Source organism: Olea europaea, unplaced genomic scaffold (assembly GCF_002742605.1).
Source record: "Olea europaea var. sylvestris unplaced genomic scaffold, O_europaea_v1 scaffold456, whole genome shotgun sequence".
Classification (NCBI taxonomy): domain Eukaryota; kingdom Viridiplantae; phylum Streptophyta; class Magnoliopsida; order Lamiales; family Oleaceae; genus Olea; species Olea europaea.
The window spans coordinates 277,214-299,164 of NW_019262870.1; the positions used below are offsets into that span (position 1 = coordinate 277,214).

At 34.2% G+C, this 21,951-nt stretch overlaps 1 protein-coding gene across 1 annotated transcript; it reads right to left on the reverse strand.

Moving 5' to 3' along the window:
* Positions 1-235: 235 nt before the first annotated feature.
* LOC111388123 (UDP-galactose/UDP-glucose transporter 3-like) lies at positions 236-18,606 on the reverse strand. Its single transcript, XM_023012798.1, has 7 exons — positions 18,602-18,606; positions 17,973-17,983; positions 3,944-4,072; positions 2,540-2,570; positions 1,997-2,100; positions 1,274-1,395; positions 236-934 (listed from the first exon to the last, which is right to left on the reverse strand). The coding sequence occupies exons 2-7, from the start codon at positions 17,973-17,975 to the stop codon at positions 526-528; spliced, it is 798 nt and encodes a 265-aa protein (XP_022868566.1). The 5' UTR covers positions 17,976-17,983; positions 18,602-18,606; the 3' UTR covers positions 236-525.
* Positions 18,607-21,951: the final 3,345 nt, after the last annotated feature.

The window sequence follows — 21,951 nt, forward strand, 5'->3', positions numbered from 1 at the left end:
GCAACTGATTTTCAAGCATTAACATGTCACATTTTAATGTAGGTCATCTCCATATACATTCCATGGCTATCGAAGATGGGATCATTTGGAGCATAATCTAGAGTTTGATTGACAGTACGTAGTATTTCCAACATAAAACAACCATCCATAAATGTCATTTTCAAGAATTCTTCATCATCATTTTGCCATACAGAATCCGATTGATTGTATGCCAAGCACAAAGTAAAAGCCAGCCTAAAACATAAAGACGTAAATAGACTAAAATTATATGACTAAGATTATAGTCCTCGAAATCTTTAGTCCCGAAACTGTAAAATAAACAAAATGGTTGAAGAGAACAAAATCTCAATAAGCAAATAATGGTCTCTCATCCATCTTTATATGGAAATCTATCTAGTGTCTATATATCTAACCTGTTACATTCTCAAATTCTGATAATACAACCACAAAGCCATATGATCAATATATTATCAGAGGGAAAATAAAAATACTAGTGCATTGTAATTTCATAAATGCTGGTTTTCCTTACATGGGCTTCTTTTTCCGCGGCATCCTCTGCAATTTTCTCCATTTTAAATATATCTGGTAGGATAATCCCGAGAAAACCATGACAACACTTCCCCATTGCTTATACGACAGAGGGTTGCCACTCAGCAGCGAAGAGACCACTATGCTTACAAATTTCCGTGTTGTGGTTATTGTCGTATTAGTCAGTGAACCAAATCGACTAATGGTTAAAAATATGAAGTTTTGGCCAACTGCACCACACAAACAGTAGAGGAGAATGTCCCATGCTGCCTCTGGGTGCTGCTTGCAGAACTGAATTGCCTCAAATCCACTGGCATTTGGCCAACCGAACATGAATATCATATTGTAAATGGAACCCCATAAATTCATTCCTAGCATTATATTCCAAGCGCTCGTCTTTGGGTACCTGAATAATGAAGACAAATTTTATTGGTAACTTTTCAGAATTGTCGCACAAGCACTTTTCATATTCCAGAAAAGATGGCTTTGATGATGGTTAATAGCAAGAATATAGAATATTTTATACCTGTTATGTTTTTGTGCATGCACCAACCATATATTCAAAGCACATATGACAGTTCATAATATATTGACCCCAGAAAACTGTTAGAAGTTAGAAATAGAAGTCTAAATTTTCTGTAGAAGTTTCTTCCTAAGGAATCTATTGAAGTATCATTTTTTGAGTACGTGTACTGGACCAAATTTAAAGTTGCATTTGAAGGGACCAAAGAGTTAACTACATTACCTGGCTGTAATTGAATCCTGAGTTGCATTGGTGAATCCATCAAAAGCAAGGTTCAGAAAACAAAGCCCATATCCAAGTGGAGCATTTGGGTGTGCTAGTTTGCTTATTGTCTTCGCACTAGTCTTGAAAAAAAAAAAAAAGAAAAAGAAAAAGAAAAACACGATTAAGGTTTAAGTTTGAAATCAGAAAGTTCATTTAGCACTCAAAATGCAGGTGATTCTTTATGTTCAGAGAAAAGAAAAAGAAACAATAAAAAAAGAAGGTTGACATTTCCTTTTTTAGTGCTTCCAAAAGATATAATTCCATTAGATCTTTTAACAGGTGTAGCTATGGATACTGGATTGTTAAGTAAGGATTCATGTAGTTGGTCCCAATTAACAGGTATAAGACTCAGGGCTCTGCTTGGAACTTGGAGATAAAAATGAAAAGATAGTACATTATAGATAGACATTGAGAAATAATTGCTCATCGTGTTCATCTTTTAGGCTGCACTTGGCTCAGCAAGTGAGACAAACAGGATCATATTTGCTATTCTACTTTCCTTTTTTCTTTTTAATTTAATTGGAAATTTAGGTTCAAAAGAACAACATTTATCTTCTGTTCATTACTTCATCTCTACAGCTCATAAACATTTTACGGTTCCTGACCAAAAGATTTGGTTCTTTATGAATCACAAGGACTGAGATTCTTAGAAGGTGGAGAGATCGTAATTTAGATAGTCACCTTTGAAAGTGCAAACAAGGATACCCCTCCAGCAACAAGTAATGTACAAAGATACTCCGGAAAAGTATATCTAATTCCATAAACTAGTGTACCCATCAGCATAACTGCAGAAATAAAAAGCTAATTAATAAAAACAGTTACGAGGTTTTCAACTGATCCTAAACTAAATTTCATCATGAACCAAAATCCAGCACTTTAAGAAACATGATTACATCGGACTTTCCCCTTCAAAATTATATAGTTATTACCAAAAGTGGTGTGCCTATTTAATCTAGTATGCTATGTAAATTCTCACTCCGCTCTTTTCAATATTTTAATTTGATGAAAAGCAAAGCTATTTTTGTCTGTGGACATAGGTAACAAAGATTATTTATAATTTCATCAACAAAAGTAAACATGAGAGCTTCTAATTGCAATCAGATTTTAAGAGAGAGTAGTAAAATTTTAAATTAGTTCTCTTATAACTGAGGTGCACTGTATATGAGCATATATCATTTAGGAGCTCTTGAGCATACAATTTAGCAACAAGTAGTCAAAATTCACCTGGAATCATTTTTGAGGATTTTGCCAGCACCTGCACATAATAATGATGAGGTTAGTCTATAAAACCCCTTAGAATATAGAAGTTTCTTCGTGTATTATAGTTTTACATTCAAACTACCTTTTGAATGAACTCAAAAAGTTGAGCGAAATACTACTGGCAAATAGGGCTGTAAATGGATCGGATATGGAGCGAATCTGCCCAAATTCGATCCGATCCATTAAGAAAAATTATCCTATCTGATCCAATCCGATAATCCAATGGATATTTAATTGATAAATCCATATCCGATTTGCTATGTTATCAGATATTCGATCCGATAATCAGATCCGAATTTGAAAAAAATATTTTTCCACCATTTTTTTGGGTAATATGATTTTTTTCCAAAAAATGTTTTAACTATCTTGATGGGCTCACCTATTATATTAGAAGGCCCAAATCAATTTTTTTATCCAAGTAATGCTCCTTTAGTTTCTTTTTAAAGGAGACTCCTCTTGAAATATTTTAATAATCTTTCAATGTAGAATACTAACTTTTTAAATGATACTCCTCTTCCAATATTTTAGTGATCTTTCAATGTGAGATATTAGTCAATTGTCAATTCTAAGTATTACTAGTTTATCTTATTATTTTTATTAAAAATCATAGCCTCAACAATATTATAATCACAAATAATACCAATTTAAACAATGTAAATTATTTTTGGACATATTAATTATTAGTTTTTGATGTTATAAAACAAATTACTATAGTTATTTTTATCTTATTTTAATTAATAAAAAAATTAAATCTGTACGAATATTTCAATTAACAATATTATACTATTATCTCATATTATTTATTATTTGAAAATTATTTGTAAAGCATAATATAAGTTTCAAAATGAAAAAAATATGTTTACTAGATTATGATATAATATATAAAATATATTATATCATTATAATAAATCGGATCGGATTGTTATCGGATCGGATTGACCTATATCCATATTCGCTTCATTTAGTTAATGAATTATCGGATTCGGATCTTAATCGAATTATCGGACTGGGACCCTAAATCCATCTCCCATTAATTTCATCGGATTCAGATCAAAATCCAATCCATTGACAGTCCTACTGGCAAATGAGGGATTATCTCTTGGGCATATCTCCCATCAAACCGTATTGAATTACTCTTCACACGGCTTAAGTCTAAATCCTATTAAACTCTAGTTCCTTTTGTACAAAGACCATGTGTCCTACTCATATGACAGCTTCGCAAGCTTCAAAAGCGTGTTTAAAACTCACAAGGAACAATAGAACATATCACAAGAAGCATTTTTTTTTTTTTTTTAACCAAGAAAAACATAGAAGTGAAAATATTATCAATTATAGGTAAAATAGACGGCAAGAGAATCTCAAACATGCCTGAGCAGGGTAACTAATGTACTTCAATGCTTCAATCCCCATAGCCGGGCCAATGGTGTTTGTGATACCGGCACTCCAATAACTCCACCAAGGAGCACCATCACCACCATTAGACCAAATCTTTATCACTGCAGAAGGATAGCATTGTAATCATAAGCATGCATTTTGATACAAAAATGAGTAAAAAATAAGTATTGTGAAATTATATCGGTAGTCGATTTGAGCACCCCATCAAGGACCTGTCCAACGGATTCAAGCGAACCTTGAGCAGCCGACGCACCAGACTCGAGCGAAGCCGGGAGTTCCTTCACAGTGCGCTGGCGACTTCTCGAATGACGTTTGACTCCTTCCTAAGACCCGATTCGAATTCCCTAAGATCCCGCCTGTATGTCTCCAGCACCGACTCGGATTAGGTCACAAAAATCTTGATCAGACCCCCAAAACTCCACCCACCGCCACCATCACCGGATGAATCAAACAAGCTTTTGGGTGGCGGGTCTATGTGAACTGGATCCTGACCGACATCATCCGATCCTTATTCCTCTGCGGTGGGGATTTGGATTTCGGGTCATGGGGGTTTTCGCGTTTTGGTTTTGGAGAATCTGAATCCTTTGACAGAATGGATTTGAAGAAATTCATAGTGCTGATTAAAAATGAATTGAAGGATCGAGCACTAGAGTTTTGGCCACTGTTAGAAAATCAGGTAAGACCCGAGGGTGGTGGTACCGGCGGGCGATAACTAGGTGGCGGGTGGTTTTGATTTTGGGATGAAGGGATTGGGGAAAATGAAGGAGGAGATGGGTTTTTTTTCCCCCTTTTTAATTGTTTTTTTAATATTAAAATTATAGAGTTACAATTTTACCCTTACCTTATGTGGTCAAAATTATTATATTTTTAATTTTTGAAGTCAACTGACAGTTTTTCGGGTGAAACTGACGGAAACCATTAATACGGACTTGAGCTGCATATTTTTGAAAAATTTGGTACTTACAGCGGCACAAACTAAAGGTTTGGGCAAAACCTGCTAATAAACGAAATGTTTGGTACCTCGACTGCAATTTTCCCTTATTAATTAAGGCCCCATTTGGTACCCATTTTCGTAAAAATGAAAATGAAAAATATAACGGTTATAGGCCCCACACAAAAGATAGAAATTCAAATTTGGTGAGTTGATGTGATAAATAACTGTCATATTTTCCATTTTAATGGGGAAAGAATGGGAAACAAATGAGGCTAAATATATTAAGGTTACAGATCTATACAATCTGATTACAAATTAATGATTTAGTTAGTTACATATTATTTTTCGATCACAAATTAGAATTTTTATATGTTACAAATTATTTTTCGATCACAATTCAAAAATTTTATAGCCCACAATTTGTTCATCGGCCACAAATAAAAAATAAACAAGTCATAATTTATTCATTAGTCACAAATTACAAATATTACAAGTTACAAATTATTAAATTATCGATCACAAAATAACAATTTTTTAAATCATGCATTTTTTCTTGATCACAATTTATCTTTTTTATTGGTCATATATTATTTATTGTAACAGATTAACCAATATAATGGTTATTGTCAACTAAATAATTTGTGACCGCCACCAACATTTACGACCATCATTTCACCACTACCTCCAGCAGCAGCAGCACCACGACCTTCCTACAACAATACCACCACCTCAAACAAATCAACCCATCGCAGAAAACACCACCACATTGTCACCCACGACCACCATACGACACAGGCACCACCACCACTGATATCGACACTACCACCGTAACAATCATCACCACACCCACTACCAATGACAAACACAACCAACAAAAACCGTCCACAAAAATAGTCAGCATCGCCACAACCTCACGAAAATCACCATCACCTCAAGATGTTACTGTGGTGCTAATGGTCACAGTCAATTTAATAATGTGTAACCACCACCACCATTTGTGACCATCGCCGCACAACAATGGGCAAGACCACCACCATGTCCACCATCTCAAACAAACTAACACCCACCACCAAAAACCATCTTAACCACCACCATAATCAATAAAATTGAAAAACCACCATGGCACCACCATGAGAATTACCTCATCGCCAGTTAAACCACAACTAACAACGCCACGACCACCCAAATTCACTGCTCAACCACACTATCGCAAAATAGCATCACACCACAAACACCACCAATTGTAGGGGCCTAGATGACTTTGGCTGTCATCACATACACCACCAATGGTATTGGAATGTGTAAACCGCTCGTTGCTCCACCCTCACAGCATTGGGATCTCTCGGTGCCACTCCACCTCTCAGAATCTTGCAGACAACTCCATGGTCGCCACGCAACAGCATTGAGGGATGCCGCTCTCAGATTTAACACCTCCATCGAAATCTATATACCTTGCACATGCTGAAATCTCACGTCGTCCCACCTTGCACTGCTATTAGATTAACGCCGCTCGTCGCTCCACTTGGCACAAATCTAAATCTCATGATGTGTTACCTCCAACAGTTACTCCGGTGTGTGGTGTTTGGTAAAGGGACATAGATAACAAAGAGATACGAATAGATAATGGAAAGTAGGGCTGGGCAAATCTCCCGAACCGAACCGACCGAACCCGAACCCGAACCGAATCGATTCGAACCCGACGGTTCTTGTCAAATTAAATACCCGAACGGGTATCTGAATTGAGAACCGACGGGTACGGTTCGGTTCTCGGTTCTAGACCAAGAACCGAATAAGAACCGAATCTTTCTAATTTTTTTTTTTATATTGAGTAAATCAAATTATTTTAATTTTAATTTTTTCTAAACAAATTAACAAATTAATGATTTCTAAATCCAAATTTTTGGCCCAATAATTTGTTTCATTTCTAATTTTTTAATTTTTGGCCCAATTACCCATTTTATTGTTTCATTTCTTAGCCAAACAAATCAAATCCACTAAATAACCCTAAGCACCTACAATAAAGTGCATAACGTTGTCTCGATTCTCGCACTCACTCTCGCAGCCTATCTAATATTTTAAAACCTATACAATCGTCGGCCGACACTCTGACCTCCGATCGAAGTCGTGACTTTCCCCGACTGAAGTTTTGATCGTAGCGATCATTTGAACAAGATAGTTTACTAATCTCTGACATTCCAAAACTATTGAATGTATCATTAGTCGTATTTATATAACGTTGTTATAAATGTTAAAAAATTTAATTATAGTACAGAACCGAACCGATCCGAACCGAACCGAATGGAACCGAACCCGAACGGTTCCATAATTATATTTGGACCCGACGGTTCCATTTACTAGATACCCGAAAAGTTTGGTTCGGTTCGGTTCTAAAGAGAACCGAACCGAACCGACCCGCGCCCACCCCTAATGGAAAGGGAAAAATGAATAGGGTCAGGGGTGAGAGATTTAGGGTTTGGCCATTTGGAAGTTCAAATCGGGGTATGGTTGGATAGATTAATTTAATTAATATAAAATGTTTAAATTATTGTCTGATTTTATAAAGAAAAATTTTCATATCTGATTTTTGAATTAGGCATTTTAAAACTATGAGTAGATGTAATTTCCACTTATTTTATGTTAAATCTGGTCGCCAAAATTTATCATTTCAATTTGAAAATTCTGCTAAAATTTGTCATAACAATTTGAAGTGGTATCAACGTAAAAGTCTTTTTGCATAGGACCTTCTAGTAAAATATTGTTCGGTAATGAAAGTTAAATATCCCAGTTACCTTCGAACTTTCCCAAATATTTTTAGTTATCACTGAACTTTAAAAGTTTATTTTGAGTTATGATTAAAATTAACATAATTATATTTAACATGTGACTCATTATTTTGAAAGCTAACGAACATAGTGTGATGGATGAAAAATCACATGTGGCAGTGGCATACTTTTCGAAGTTAATTTATGCACATCAAAAAGTCACAGGTAATATGATATTGCATTTTTTCTAATTTAAAAATGCATGTGAAAAATGAAATATCATCCAATCACTCGAGATATGGTGACATGGCATACATTGACGTCGAAAGCATGTTACGTGTAAAAATCTGTTTGTCATTGTTGAAGATTTGAAAAGATTGTAAAGAATAATCTCCACGATATATTTTTTTTTTTTTTGTAATTGCGTGAGCTTTTACTTAAAAGTTGATTCCTTTCAGAATTATTTATAATCTTATAAATAAGGTTTTCTACTTTGTAATAGAAACAGAAGTTTATTCTGTAAAATTTATAATATTTTAACATGATATTAGAGCGAATTTAATTTCCCATTGAGTTAAACTTGCAAGATTCTGCTCTTTGGCACACAATCTTGTTCGGCTGATCCGGTCAAGTTTCTTATTTTGATTATATCTTTATCTAATCAATATCTTTTCCTTTTTTCTTTAAATATATTTTGTTCATATTCCATCCATCCAAGTTTTTTTTGTTCTTGATTTAATTTGAATCTAAATTTTAGATTAATTCAAATTTTGTTAGATATACGCTATTCTTGTTGCTTCCTTTTTTATGAGAGAGTTGGTTTTCGAGGAAATCGAGAATTAGTTTTGAAACTTTATTAGATGTATTGGTGCTAGAATTATTTTGAAGAAAATTATGATATTTCTCCATCGAATTTATTTCTATCATATATGTTATTTTCAATGTTTTAAAAATCGACCCGGAAAAGAAAAAGGGTCAAGGGTCAAATAGTCGAACCAGGGTCCACCTGGGGTCAAACCGGATATCAAAATTAAATAAATAAATACTCCAACAAATTCTAAAATATTATAACAATAACAAAATTTTAAATTGTAGTATTACGTATTAATTCAAAGTAAATGTAAATCAATATTTGTCAATTAGATTTAATGATTTATTGTCCTATAATTTATTTTAAAACATCAAAAACTAACAATTGTTGCGTCTAAAATAATTTTCTTTGTTAAAATTGAAATTATTGGTGCTTTTGGTGCCAAAATTTGTTTAATGGAAAGAAAAAGTGAATAATTATTAAATATATAAATTGCAAAGGATTTTACAACTTATCCTAAGTTGAAGAAAATATTACATGTCTCTTCTCTTTTAAAAACAACACTTGTACTTATCTTACATTGGAAGTTGGGGAAAACATTGCATATCTCTTCTCTTTTAAAAACAACACTTGTATTGGAAGGAAAGTAAAATTGTGCTTGCCAATTCTTGAGCCCATTTATCAAAGTAATTATAATTTTATTATTATTATTATTATTATTATTATTATTATTATTATTATTATTATTATTATTATTATTATTTGTTTGAAAAAAAACCGGTAAAAATCGTGATCGGTTTTCCGATTTCCGGCTAAAATGGCCGATTCGACCAGTTATTTACCGGTTTTTCCATTTTCGGTTCTCAATTTTTTCAGTTAAACCGGCTGGTCCAGTCCGATTTTCCAAACACTGGTTATTTTAGCCTCCTTGTGTACATGCCAGGATTCTTGTTTCATCAGTCTTTCCTTCATCTTTAGTATAGTACTGATACCATCCATTCTAAATATTACTATTAAACATGGTAGATCGTTGGCATGTCTAGTTATTAAAATTGTTTGGCGTTCTTATTTTGGACTTGTTCGTTATACTTCTAGGTGTCTCCTTGAAGTCTTAGTAATGGTTTGATTAGATTAGTGGATGATGATTTTTTCTTACCAACTTTAAAGTTCTATGTTTGGATTCGTTGGCATTCAATCAATTTTGAAGTGTCATTTGATCACTTGAAAGGGAAGATTTGATTGGATCAATTTAATTCACAAATTCAATTTTATTGTTAATGAGCCATATTGGGTTTGAGGAAGGATGTTGAAGATGTGGAAATATTACAAAGAATAAACTTCATGTTATTCTTTTCGATTGTGTGAGAAAATTTTTCTTAATATTTTATTTTGTAATATAACATTATAATTTTTTTTTATTTGATTGGCATGAAAAATATTTTTATGTTCTCTAAAAAAATACTTTTCTTATTTTTAAGAAAACAAAAACCTACATTCCCCAATGAAAATGCACTTTTCTAAAACAAGGAAAATTAGGCATACTTTCAAATACTATAAAAATTCTTTCCTTGAGAAAAATGGCAACCAAATGCTTCAAATGTTGAAATTCAGGTGGAAAATGACCATTTTCATGAAAAGTATTTTTCTTGTTTTAAGGAAAGCAAAAATACATCCCCTCCAAAGAAAATATTTTTCTAAGAAAATTAGGCATAGATTGAAAAGTTGAAAAATATTTTTCATGAAAAAATGGCAATCAAACACTATATTATGTTTGGAATTTGATCTATTCCCACTCTCTCATTTACCCGCCAATAAAAAATGGACAACTAAATTTTTTTTAAGTTGAAAACTAAATCAATCAAACACATCTAGTTAACAATTTTCATATAAATAAGTGTCGTGGAAGCTTGCTCCAAGGATCATTAAATCTACGTTTTTCGGTCTCAATTTTACATTAACTTTCTCTACCAAACAATAAATTCAAACAGCTCCAACCCACAACCAATATATTCACCTCTGTCGCTTCTCAATTCACCCACAAATGACAAGATAATGGTAATGATTTACAAGCCATAAACGCACAAGAAAAATAGTGGAAGAAACACAATTAGATGCAGACCAACACGAAAGAGAAAGTCATTGAAATTATATATATATAGGGTTAGGTTATGATTTAAATGGACAAATAATAAGGTAAAAAGGGCTAAGATTCAAAACCATCCAAAAAGTAATATGTATGGGCCGGGTAGAACCTTTGGACTTAGTTGTTGATAATTATTTCACTCATCGATCGAGACCTATAAAATATATTTCGACATTTAACATTATAGATCTGGATTTATTGGGTATCAAAATCCAACAAATCTCCACCTTGATGCCCAATAAAACTACAAGCAATTAAAACACACAGTTAGTACTTAAATAATCAAAGTAACTAATAAAATTGAGATCATAGACATTACTTCGCGTTTTAGACCCAAAACACATACTTGCTCCATATGCTTACCAGGGCTAAGGTCGAGAACTCCCAAATAGAAGCAAATATTCACAAGAATCAATCAAGAATAAATAAACATGCGATGAGGATATAATATAAGATAACATACAATTCTTTTTCAAACATGTTCACACAGAACAAGAGACTAACACCAAGTTAATCAATCAAACGGCTAACACATATGCAACAAATGCATAAATGACCCTCGAAAAAGATCCACCGCACTTATCCTATCCTATTCAGTGTTGCTCACATCTTAAGAACATATATCTCTTCTCATAACTAATCATGCTCGCTAGATTGATCACTTAACTCATGCCTAACTGGTAAATTACAAAAAATCCTAAGTATTCATAATAATCCTCTATCACCACATTACTTTCCAACCTAAGTGGATAATGAGTTTTCACCTAACAAAAGTGATAGAAGTGCCTCCCTCACACTCCACTTGATCAAAGTCTCTTTACAGATAAATGATTTCAACATTTAATCACATCTCCACTTGTTATTCAAAGGTCACTCTCTATATCCCTGGTACAAAACCACCAACGTTTCCCTAGGCATCCATACTTCACCTTACCAAAAGACACTCAACACACTGCTAATGCATCCCAACCCATTATGCATGAAAACAATTACACTGAATAATAAGATCACTTCAATTCATGCAGTAATGTACAAACAAATTGAAAATGTAACGTATCAACGTAACAAAATTCAACAGTTACACAAATATAGAAAGGATTACACACGATTGCACATGTAGTAACTAGGTTTACTCTCAATAAACATCACTAGGGTCATCACTCGACCACCTATGGCCACATTTACAACACCTCTCATCTTACCCTTCTATTTATCCTTCTTCTTAGGACAGTCCATAATAAAGTGTTCAAACTTACCATAGCTATAACACCGTCTACTATTAGATTTATCCTCGTCCACTTCCCTTCTTTTTACCACCCTCATCATTCGAGTTACTACTCGAATTACTACTGTTTTGAGCTCTATCCAAATTCATTTGCATAAACTTCATTCTACTTGTTCGCTAAAAGTGCAAACCGCAAGTGCACGGGTCGTGTTCAAGTAATAGAGTGGACATTTTGAGTCCGAGACGATCCCTCAAAGAGTGTTTATTCCAATTACATGACAATTGATTCAAATTAATGATAAAGATGCACACAATTAAAATCTTTGAAATTAGAAATGAAGAGAAGATAATTTTAGACCTTCAATTAAAATACACAATTACAACAATGATGAGAATTTGGGTTTTAATCGGGTTGGAATTCATCATTTCACTTGACCGTCACAAAATTAATGTCTCAACAAACAAATTAATAGAAAAAATGTTCACTTACCTTATTAAACTCGATTTTCCTATTTTAGTTAATTACCAATCTCAAGTAAATTAATCCTAATCAATTAGTTTAAACTACTATATTTCTATGTCGATTAAACCAATATTTTGAAAATCAGACCAAACCGATCAATTTAATCAAGAAAATCGTAAGCCAGCCTCAATTTCAGTCCGGTCACCATCAATTAACCGAAAGAGAAAAAACTATTAAATAAATTGATGAACTGGGCTGTTAAACCACAAATCGTAAAAATCAGCAACTATTTTTTGCCAATTATTTAATATGTTTTTTTATTAAAAATTACTCCACTGCTTTTCTTTTGAGCCCAATAATAGTAAACCAAGTTCCCTTACAGTTCCCCCTCAATGTTGCTTTTTATAAAAGAGAATTCTCATGGACTTGATTGTTGATCAACCGATGTGGGATAAGTAACTAAAGCTACAGGACAGCTTTTAAAGGATAATCATGATGCATATTTATTTTGGACATATTAATGATTATTTTTGAAGTTATAAGACTTATTATAAGATAATAAATCTAATTGACAAAAATGAATTTATAAGATAATAGCTCAAAGGGTTACCTAGGGTTAGGAGTATATCTTTATCTTCCACAAGAATGTAAGATTTCTACCATCTTGGTCTAAAATGTGCAAGAATTTATCAATAATCACACAAATTACTTGACATAATCATATAGTGGCCACAATAATGATAATGCACTCAAAACAATGGTAAAAATACAAAAACATAAGCATTAACTCATTAACAAGTAAATATAGAAATTAATATAGTTTGGCCAAACTTCCTCGGTAATCCCAACACCAAAATATTTAGCTCATTGTATTTAAAAGGCACAAAGTGAAAAGATTAAAGAAATACATCAAAAAAGTTGAGAAAATATATTGTGAAATACAAGACAAAGAAATAAATATGTTCCTTGGTCAGATTCTTGAAGTTTGCTTAGTTTTGGTCTTGATTTCTCTAAAATTTCCCTCCTTTTTGTGTAATATTTCGTCTCCTTTTGCTTGGCCCATTTTCTCTCAATGCTAAGTTTTTAAAATATGGAAGAATGAATGGTAAAAAGGGGTGAAAAGGGTGTTTAAAAGGAATAAAAACCGTCCCAACCGAATTACAAGAAGAGTCCCTGAAAAAATTAAAATGTGTGCACGGGTCCTGATTTTCAACTTGAGGCGTGCACACTCCCTTAGCCATTGGTTCCTCCTAGTCGCCTAAAATTGGGTCTTTTCAATCAAGTCAATGCAACTTGAGTCCTTGAACTTTCTGCCTTGTACATTTTAGTTCCCCAAATCATATTTTTGTCCTTTTTCCTTTAGCCTTCTTCTCTTTCCATTTGGAATTTTAGTCTACAAAAGCCACAATTGGAAAATTGTAAATAGAAATTCGCTCAATTTCATCAATAATTAGTCCGTTAAAGTACATAATAAGTGTGTAAACACACACTTATCATTACTCCTTATCATATGTAGCTCACCACTCCCCTTATCTTCTTTTTTAACCTTAATCTCAATTTCCTTACTCTTCAAAGAATCTGTGGCAATCTCGAGGAGTTAAGGTGTCCCTACCATACTTAATTACATTTTTAACACCTCTATATGATCAAGCATAGAATTAAGTAAAATAATGGCTACATTTTAGAGACATTTTCATCACAATTAACAATATTCTGAACAAATTTGTTGAAAATATTCAGATTGTCATCAAGATCCTTTGAATGATCCATTTTAATATTAAAAAATCGTTCAAGTAAGTCAAGTAAGTATAACTTATTAGGAGTAAACTTAAACAAATATAAATCCTCCAACTTCTACTAAAGTTCTTTTCTAGAATTAAGTTTTCCAACTTTTCTTAAAATAGTGTCAAATAAGTGTAAAATATTGAAGTATAAGCAAGTTCATTATATTCTTCTTTTTATGCTTTTGTCAAATTTGCAGGAAATTTGTCATCTACAAAGCTTTTGAAATTTTTTGTTGAACCAAAATCTCCTTCATCTTTTTTGTCAAATTGAAAAATTTCCTTCTCCATTGAAAATCTCAACTTCGAAATGTGAAAATATTTTGAGAAAAAAGAACAACCAAAGTGTACAAAATAGATCACACGAAGCAATCACAAGGCCGCAATATACACTATTCTAAATTATCATGGTTTCGTAAGATTCTTGATTTTAGATCAAGAGAATATTCAAACGAGCCAAATCCAGGTGTTATAACAAAATAATCAATGGGACACGAAGGTATGTAAACAAAGATTCAAATTCTTACGTAATTCAATCTCACACGATGACTAGACGACAATTATAGCACAAAATTAGTTACCAACTTGCAATCAAATTCAACACTTCGAACAAAGCAATCAATTCCTAAATTTCTAGCACAATCGATGTTATCACACACGGTAATCTCAATCCTAATGTCACCCCATACGATTACACGCGAATAAATCAATTGTCAGATCGGACCAATCTGAATTTGTAAATATCAAGAGATGCGAATCTATGACTTTAGGATCGCTACTATTCGTCCTAAAATCTGTAGCAATCGCAGGAATTAAATCAATTACGATTGAATCTCAAACGCGTAAAGAACAAAATCATCCAGACTTCGCTGTATAACTTGAAAAAGAAAACTAGCAAGATCACATTGTCAGCAAAATGTCAACAACAAACTGCTTGAAGAAACCTCCTCGAAATTCTCGTCGATGCACCCTCATACTTCGCTTGGACCTTTTGCGTGTGGGCTTCAAGCGCTGTTGTCATCAATCACATGCCTGACCTTTGGGATCACCTTACTTGCACGTCACGCCGGTTGTCTTCGTTTTACCACCAGGTCATTGGATTGGCTGAAAATTGAGAAAACGACCTCGATTTTTTCACAGTTATCAGACAGTTTTTCAATCTGTCTTTCTTCTTCGTTTCTGTCGCCTTTCTGATTTTTGGTCAGTTTCACACAAGGTCTTTGTTTTTTTCATCAACATTTTCATCTCTATATAAAAATTCCTGAGTAAAATCACAATACATACAAGGTTTTTGTTCTCTTCATCAACATTGGTTTCATACATAGATGTACGACATATATTTGCTATCATATATATTTTATTAATTAATAAAGATTATTATTTTAGATTGGGAGGCAACGTAGTTATAAAATATTATTTCTTAAAAGTCTCTATAAGAAGCAAAAGGTTTCACACAACTCAATTGCATTGCCTCGAGAATGGCTAAAATCACAATGCAAAAACGTCTAACACTTTTCATGGCAATTGTACTTTTGTGCTACATTGTCCACCCAGTGTCCTCTATTTCAAATAATAATGAGTCAAATGATTTGCTTTTGGGTGCAAGAAGTAGGTGGCATGGGGCAGAGCTTGAGAAACAGCCACCAGCCGTGGCTATGAATCGTGAAGAACCACCATTCAAAAAATTCATTAGCACATTTGTAGGTCGTTCGTATGAGATGACGTATAGAAGAATATTGCAGACTAAGAAAATGGATTGCGATCCACTTTGTTGTGCGCCGATATAGTGTAAAGACCTTTCTAGTTGCGCTTGAAAAGTAATTTTCATATGTTGTGGTACGTCAAATTGGATAGAAAATAAATCATGTGTGGTAATATTTAGTTTAGTTTAGCGTAAGTACTTTTACTCCAAGCACTTTCCTTTGTGCTAGAGATAAATTAAATTCGATTGTAATATATATGTGGAAAATGATTTATTTGTAACTTTTTTTCTTTTTGACAAAAGCTTAATAACGCATATTAGATGCTAACTATTCAAGAATGAAAATTGTAATTTCTAAAGTCATAGCGTGTGAATAGTAATTATACCTATACGACACATCTCATAAATTCTTTTTATGTATTATAGTAAAATCGATAGCATTGTGCACTCTGAGAGTTCTGTTTTACTCTATGTCTCATTGTGCATTTAATAAAATATGTCACTCCTCGACAAGTAAGTAGAATTGATGTTTCTTTCAATTTCATTAATTAAGTGAAGGATTAAAGTTAATGATGCTACCGTTTTTATTATTTAAGTGAAGAAATAATGCTATATTTAATTTTAGTACGGTTATGTGAAGGTGATGCACTGATGCTTGCCCGATTTGCAAACTTCATTAGGAAAAATTCATTTCTTTACCCTAAAATTTAAAGATAAATGAAATTCACTTTTATTCTTTATAGTATTTAACATTAACCATCAACAATTAAATAGTATTGTAGTGATAATAGCACCTTCAATTTAATACAAACAATACAAGTTAGCCAAAATCAAGTGAATAGCTAAAGATCAAACTACTGTAACCTTCAAGAACAATACTTACCTTCGCAAAATCACTCTAGATTAAGCCAAGAATCTCACGTAAAAGCCACAAAGGAATAGCCCAAATCGATAGCATAAAGAAGTAGCCGCACGAAGAGGAGACTGTTGTTTTCTCTCAAAAAGGGCAAAAGGACAAACCGTGGGTATGTAATGTATCGTACTAAGAATGGGGCCACAATATACGGGGACAAAAGATAGGTATAGGTCAAGAGCAGTGGGTCGAGTCCATTAACACATCTAATTGCGCATTAGCCATATTCTTGGCTCTTCTTTGATTCTTGTGCTACCAATTACGATTTTGGGCCAATGATAATTAATGTATTCAATCTTGGGCTTATAACAAATCATATGAATATTTCTCGACCCAATTAATCATCATTCCTTGAGATTGTGTTGCGGAAGCTCTCTCTAAAGGATCTTCAAATGGTGGTTTTCCAGGCTCAGTCCAACGTACCTTTCTCTACCAACAACCAATCCAAACGGCTCCAAACCCCAACCAATTGATTCACCTTGGTTGCTATACAATCTTACCCACGTAGGACAAGAAGGGATGATGATTATGGCCACAAAGGCTAGGAGAAGACACCACAAAGGTATACTATGAAAGAACCACCAATTGCACACGTTATACCAGCGTTCTGGACACTTCTGGACACCCTTTTTCTCACACAAAAGGGGGCAGCCGGGATTCTCTTGTTTCTTCTCTCAAAATCACTCAATCATCATCACAAAGAGGCTAGGGTTATATTCATATATATACTCTAGGGTTAGGCTTTAAGTTGTGCCATTAAAGGGGTAAACGGGCCAAGATTCAAGCCATCCATAAGGAATACAATTGGGCCGGGTGTAGCTCATGGACTTGATTGTTGGACTTATTTCATTCATCGGCCTATGCCTATGAAATAATATTAACCCACGTTAACATCATAGCCCGGGATTTATTGGGTATCAAAAATCCAACAAATCTCCACCTTGATGCCCAATAAATCTGCAAGCAATCAAAACACACAGTTAATACTTGCATAATCAAGGTAGCCAATAAAATTGGATCACAGAAATTACCTCGTGTTTCCAACTTGAAACACATACCATACCTGCTCCATGTACTCACTGGGGCTAAGGTCAAAAACACCCAAGTAGAAGCAAATATTTAACAGTAAACAATCAAGAGCAAATACACATGCGATGACGATATACTATAGGATAACACACACAGATCTTTTCAGAAACACGTTCACATAGAACCATAGATTAACACCAAGTCAATCAAACCACGGTCAACCACATATGCAACACATGCATAAATGACCCTAAGAAAAGATCTCACCACACTTATCCTATCCCATTCCGTGTTGCTTACACCTCGAGAACACATATCTCCTCTCATCGCCCACCACGCTCACTAGACAGATCACTCAACTCATGTCTAACTGGTAAGTCACAATAGATCCTAAGTCCACGGGATAATCCTCTATTTCCACATCACTTCTCCCAACCTACGTGGATAATGGGTCTCCACCTAACAGAAGTGATAGAAGTGTCTCTCTTACACTCCACCTGATCAGGGTCTCTTTCCAGATAAAGGATCCTAGACATTTGATCACATCTCCACTCGTGATCCAAATGTCACACTCTATATCCCTCAGTACAAACCACCATGTACCCTTAGGCATCTATACTCCACCTCACCAAAAGATATCCAACTCACTGCTAATGTATCTCAAACTCACTATGGCAAAACAACACCTTTCGGTGACCACAAAGGTTAATCCACTCACCAATGCTCCCAAAAAATTCACAAAGAAAATAGTGAAGGTGGCACTCTCAAAGAGAATCGAAGAAAGAGTCGGTTACTTCACAACACTCACAAAGGAGGCTCACAAAGAGGAAGAATATAACCCTAACATGGCTGCCTCACATAATCTCACAAACCACACAGGCTCACAAAGATAAAGGAGAGAAACGGCTGCCCAACTTTCTTCTCACTACCACACTCTTACACCACTCACAGAGCAAATAGAGTATGCCACAAAACTTAACCCACTATGCATGTAAACATATTACACAAAGTAATAAGTCACTCTAATTCATGCAATTACACATATCAAACATATTGAAAGTGTAAAATCAACATCGCAATAGAATTAAGTGACCACATACATCCAGAAAGGATTACACATAGATACAATGCAAAAACCAGGTTTATTCTCTCAATAAACCTCACTAGGATCACTACTCGACCCTAAAATCATATTCGCCTTGTCTCTATCCTCATCTTTCCTTTTATTATCATTCTTTCACCACAGTTAAAATATATATTATTTTTCGCATTTGTCTTAAACCTATACATGCCAACAATACCAAATAATGACCACAAGCAAAGTACTGACACATAATTCACACAGAACAGTCAAGTAAATTTTCCTAAGGTCACATGCAATTCTATCGGTGTAGAAAAAATTGGTGACAAATTCACATAGAATTTTAAGATAATTAACATGTAATTTCTAGGTCTAACAACAAGCAATGGTTACCCCAAACCTAACGTCATCCCACACGATGACTTTTAATGTGAAAAATAAATAATTAACCTACACATTAATTTTAACTGCAATAATAAAAAGTAAAGAACACGATACCGAGCGGACCACGTCTGAAGGTCCGTAAATATCGAGAGACGCGAATTCATCACTTTAGGACCACCACTATTCGTCCTAAAGTCTCTGGAAACTGTAGCAACCAAAAAATCACGATCGAGTCCCGAACGCCCGAAGAACAACGCTGTCCAGATTCTTCTGCGTACCCTGAAATAGAAAACTTCCAACACGAAAAATGTCAGAAATAATATGAGGAACAAACTGCCTGAAGAGACCGTCTCCAAATTCAGCCTCACGCGCCCTCACGCGCGGCCTCTCTTCTCTACGCGTGGGCTTCACGCGCCTCCACACGCGCCGCCGTCTCCGGACACGCCCGGCCTGCAGGGTTCACCTCCTCCTGCACGTCACGCCAGTGGTCTCCGTTTCCCCAAACTCGTTCTGGATTGGTCAAAAAACACCAAAAACAGAGACTGATTTTTAACAGTTTTCTGTACAGTTTTTCGATCTGATTTCTGCCTCGTTTCTGCCGATTTTTTGGACGATTTCTGGTAGATTTCTCGAGCCAAAACCTTCACCTTGAAGCTCTGATACCAATTGTTGCGGAAGCTCTCTCTAAAGGATCTTCAAATGGTGGTTTTCCAGGCTCAGTCCAACGTACCTTTCTCTACCAACAACCAATCCAAACGGCTCCAAACCCCAACCAATTGATTCACCTTGGTTGCTATACAATCTTACCCACGTAGGACAAGAAGGGATGATGATTTATGGCCACAAAGGCTAGGAGAAGACACCACAAAGGTATACTATGAAAGAACCACCAATTGCACACGTTATACCAGCGTTCTGGACACTTCTGGACACCCTTTTTCTCACACAAAAGGGGGCAGCCGGGATTCTCTTGTTTCTTCTCTCAAAATCACTCAATCATCATCACAAAGAGGCTAGGGTTATATTCATATATATTCTCTAGGGTTAGGCTTTAAGTTGGGCCATTAAAGGGGTAAACGGGCCAAGATTCAAGCCATCCATAAGGAATACAATTGGGCCGGGTGTAGCTCATGGACTTGGTTGTTGGACTTATTTCATTCATCGGCCTATGCCTATGAAATAATATTAACCCACGTTAACATCATAGCCCGGGATTTATTGGGTATCAAAAACCCAACAGTTTGTATTTGGTATCAATATACCTGACAAATCTTCACCTTGATGCCAAATATACCCGTAATAGAAAAAAAATTAGTTTAGTAGTCGCACATTATGATTTCAAAACAATGTGAAACATTACATTCTTTTTTCGATGTTTAGAAGTATAAGATAGCTTCTAAATTTTACCAAGGGGAGCACTTTAGTGCCCATATTCACATAGTTATAATATGAATATACTTTCTCAAATTTTATCAAGAGCCAGTTTGGTACCCATTTTTTTTGAAAATGCATTTTTCTCTCTCTTCTTTTCAATCACACTTTCTTTATTAAAATAATATTACACGTAAATCAAAAACTGTTACTTATTTTTCAACCACACATTTTCCATCAATTTACTATTCAAAAATATATTTTTACATAAAAATATCTACCAAACACCCACTTAATATAATATATCTCTAATAAAATACAGTATAACATCTGTATGTTTAGTACATTCGTGAAACATGTGAGTTTAACACAAATGAATAATAGATTGATTATCAGAATATACAATCACATTATCCCTTAAGACACCCATTTCATTAAGTAAACTCTTAAACTACAGAACTTCTTTAATAGTTTTAGTGGCAACCATATGCTCAGACTCTGTAGTGGATAGAGCAACAATATGTTAGATTTGTGATTTCCAACTTACACAAGAGACACAAAGTAAAGACATAAATGGATGTCAACTCTCTGTCATCTCTATCTCTACTATAATTAGCATCAGTAAAAGATCTAAGTTTCACTCTTAGGAACAAACTTATAAACTAACCCCTAATTAAAAGTATCCTTAAAGTGCTTAAGAAACCACTTTAATGCTTCCAAATGTTTGGGACTAGGATTAAATTTGTACTTATTAACACACTAATAGTAAAAGCTAAATCTGGTCTAATACAGACCATAAGGTACATAACGAAGCCATTGACATTTGAGTAAGGAACTTTACTCGTAAAATCTTTTTCCTCATCATTGCTAGGTGATTGTTTCTTCGACAAAAAATTATGGTTTCCAAGAGGCATGGAAGCTGTGCAATTAATCATGCCAAATTTCTTAAAAATTTTAACTACATAAAAAGTTTGATGCGCAAATAAATAAGAATTGGACATGTCCCTTTAATCTCAATACCAAGGATTCTCCTATCATGTCCTTGGTCTTTCATATCAAATTCTTTACTTAACTCCTTAATCTTGTTTAATTACCACTTTCATGTTAGGTCCAATTAATAATATGTCATCCACATAAAGTCAAACCCACTCCTCTTGAACTAATAGAAAGTGCATGAGAATCAAACTTTTTATACCACTACCGTGAAGAATGCTTTAACACATAAAATGATTTTATAAAAAATTTCTTAAAAATTTTAACTACATAAAAAGTTTGATGCGCAAATAAATAAGAATTGGACATGTCCCTTTAATCTCAATACCAACAATTCTCCTATCATGTCCTTGGTCTTTCATATCAAATTCTTTACTTAACTCCTTCTT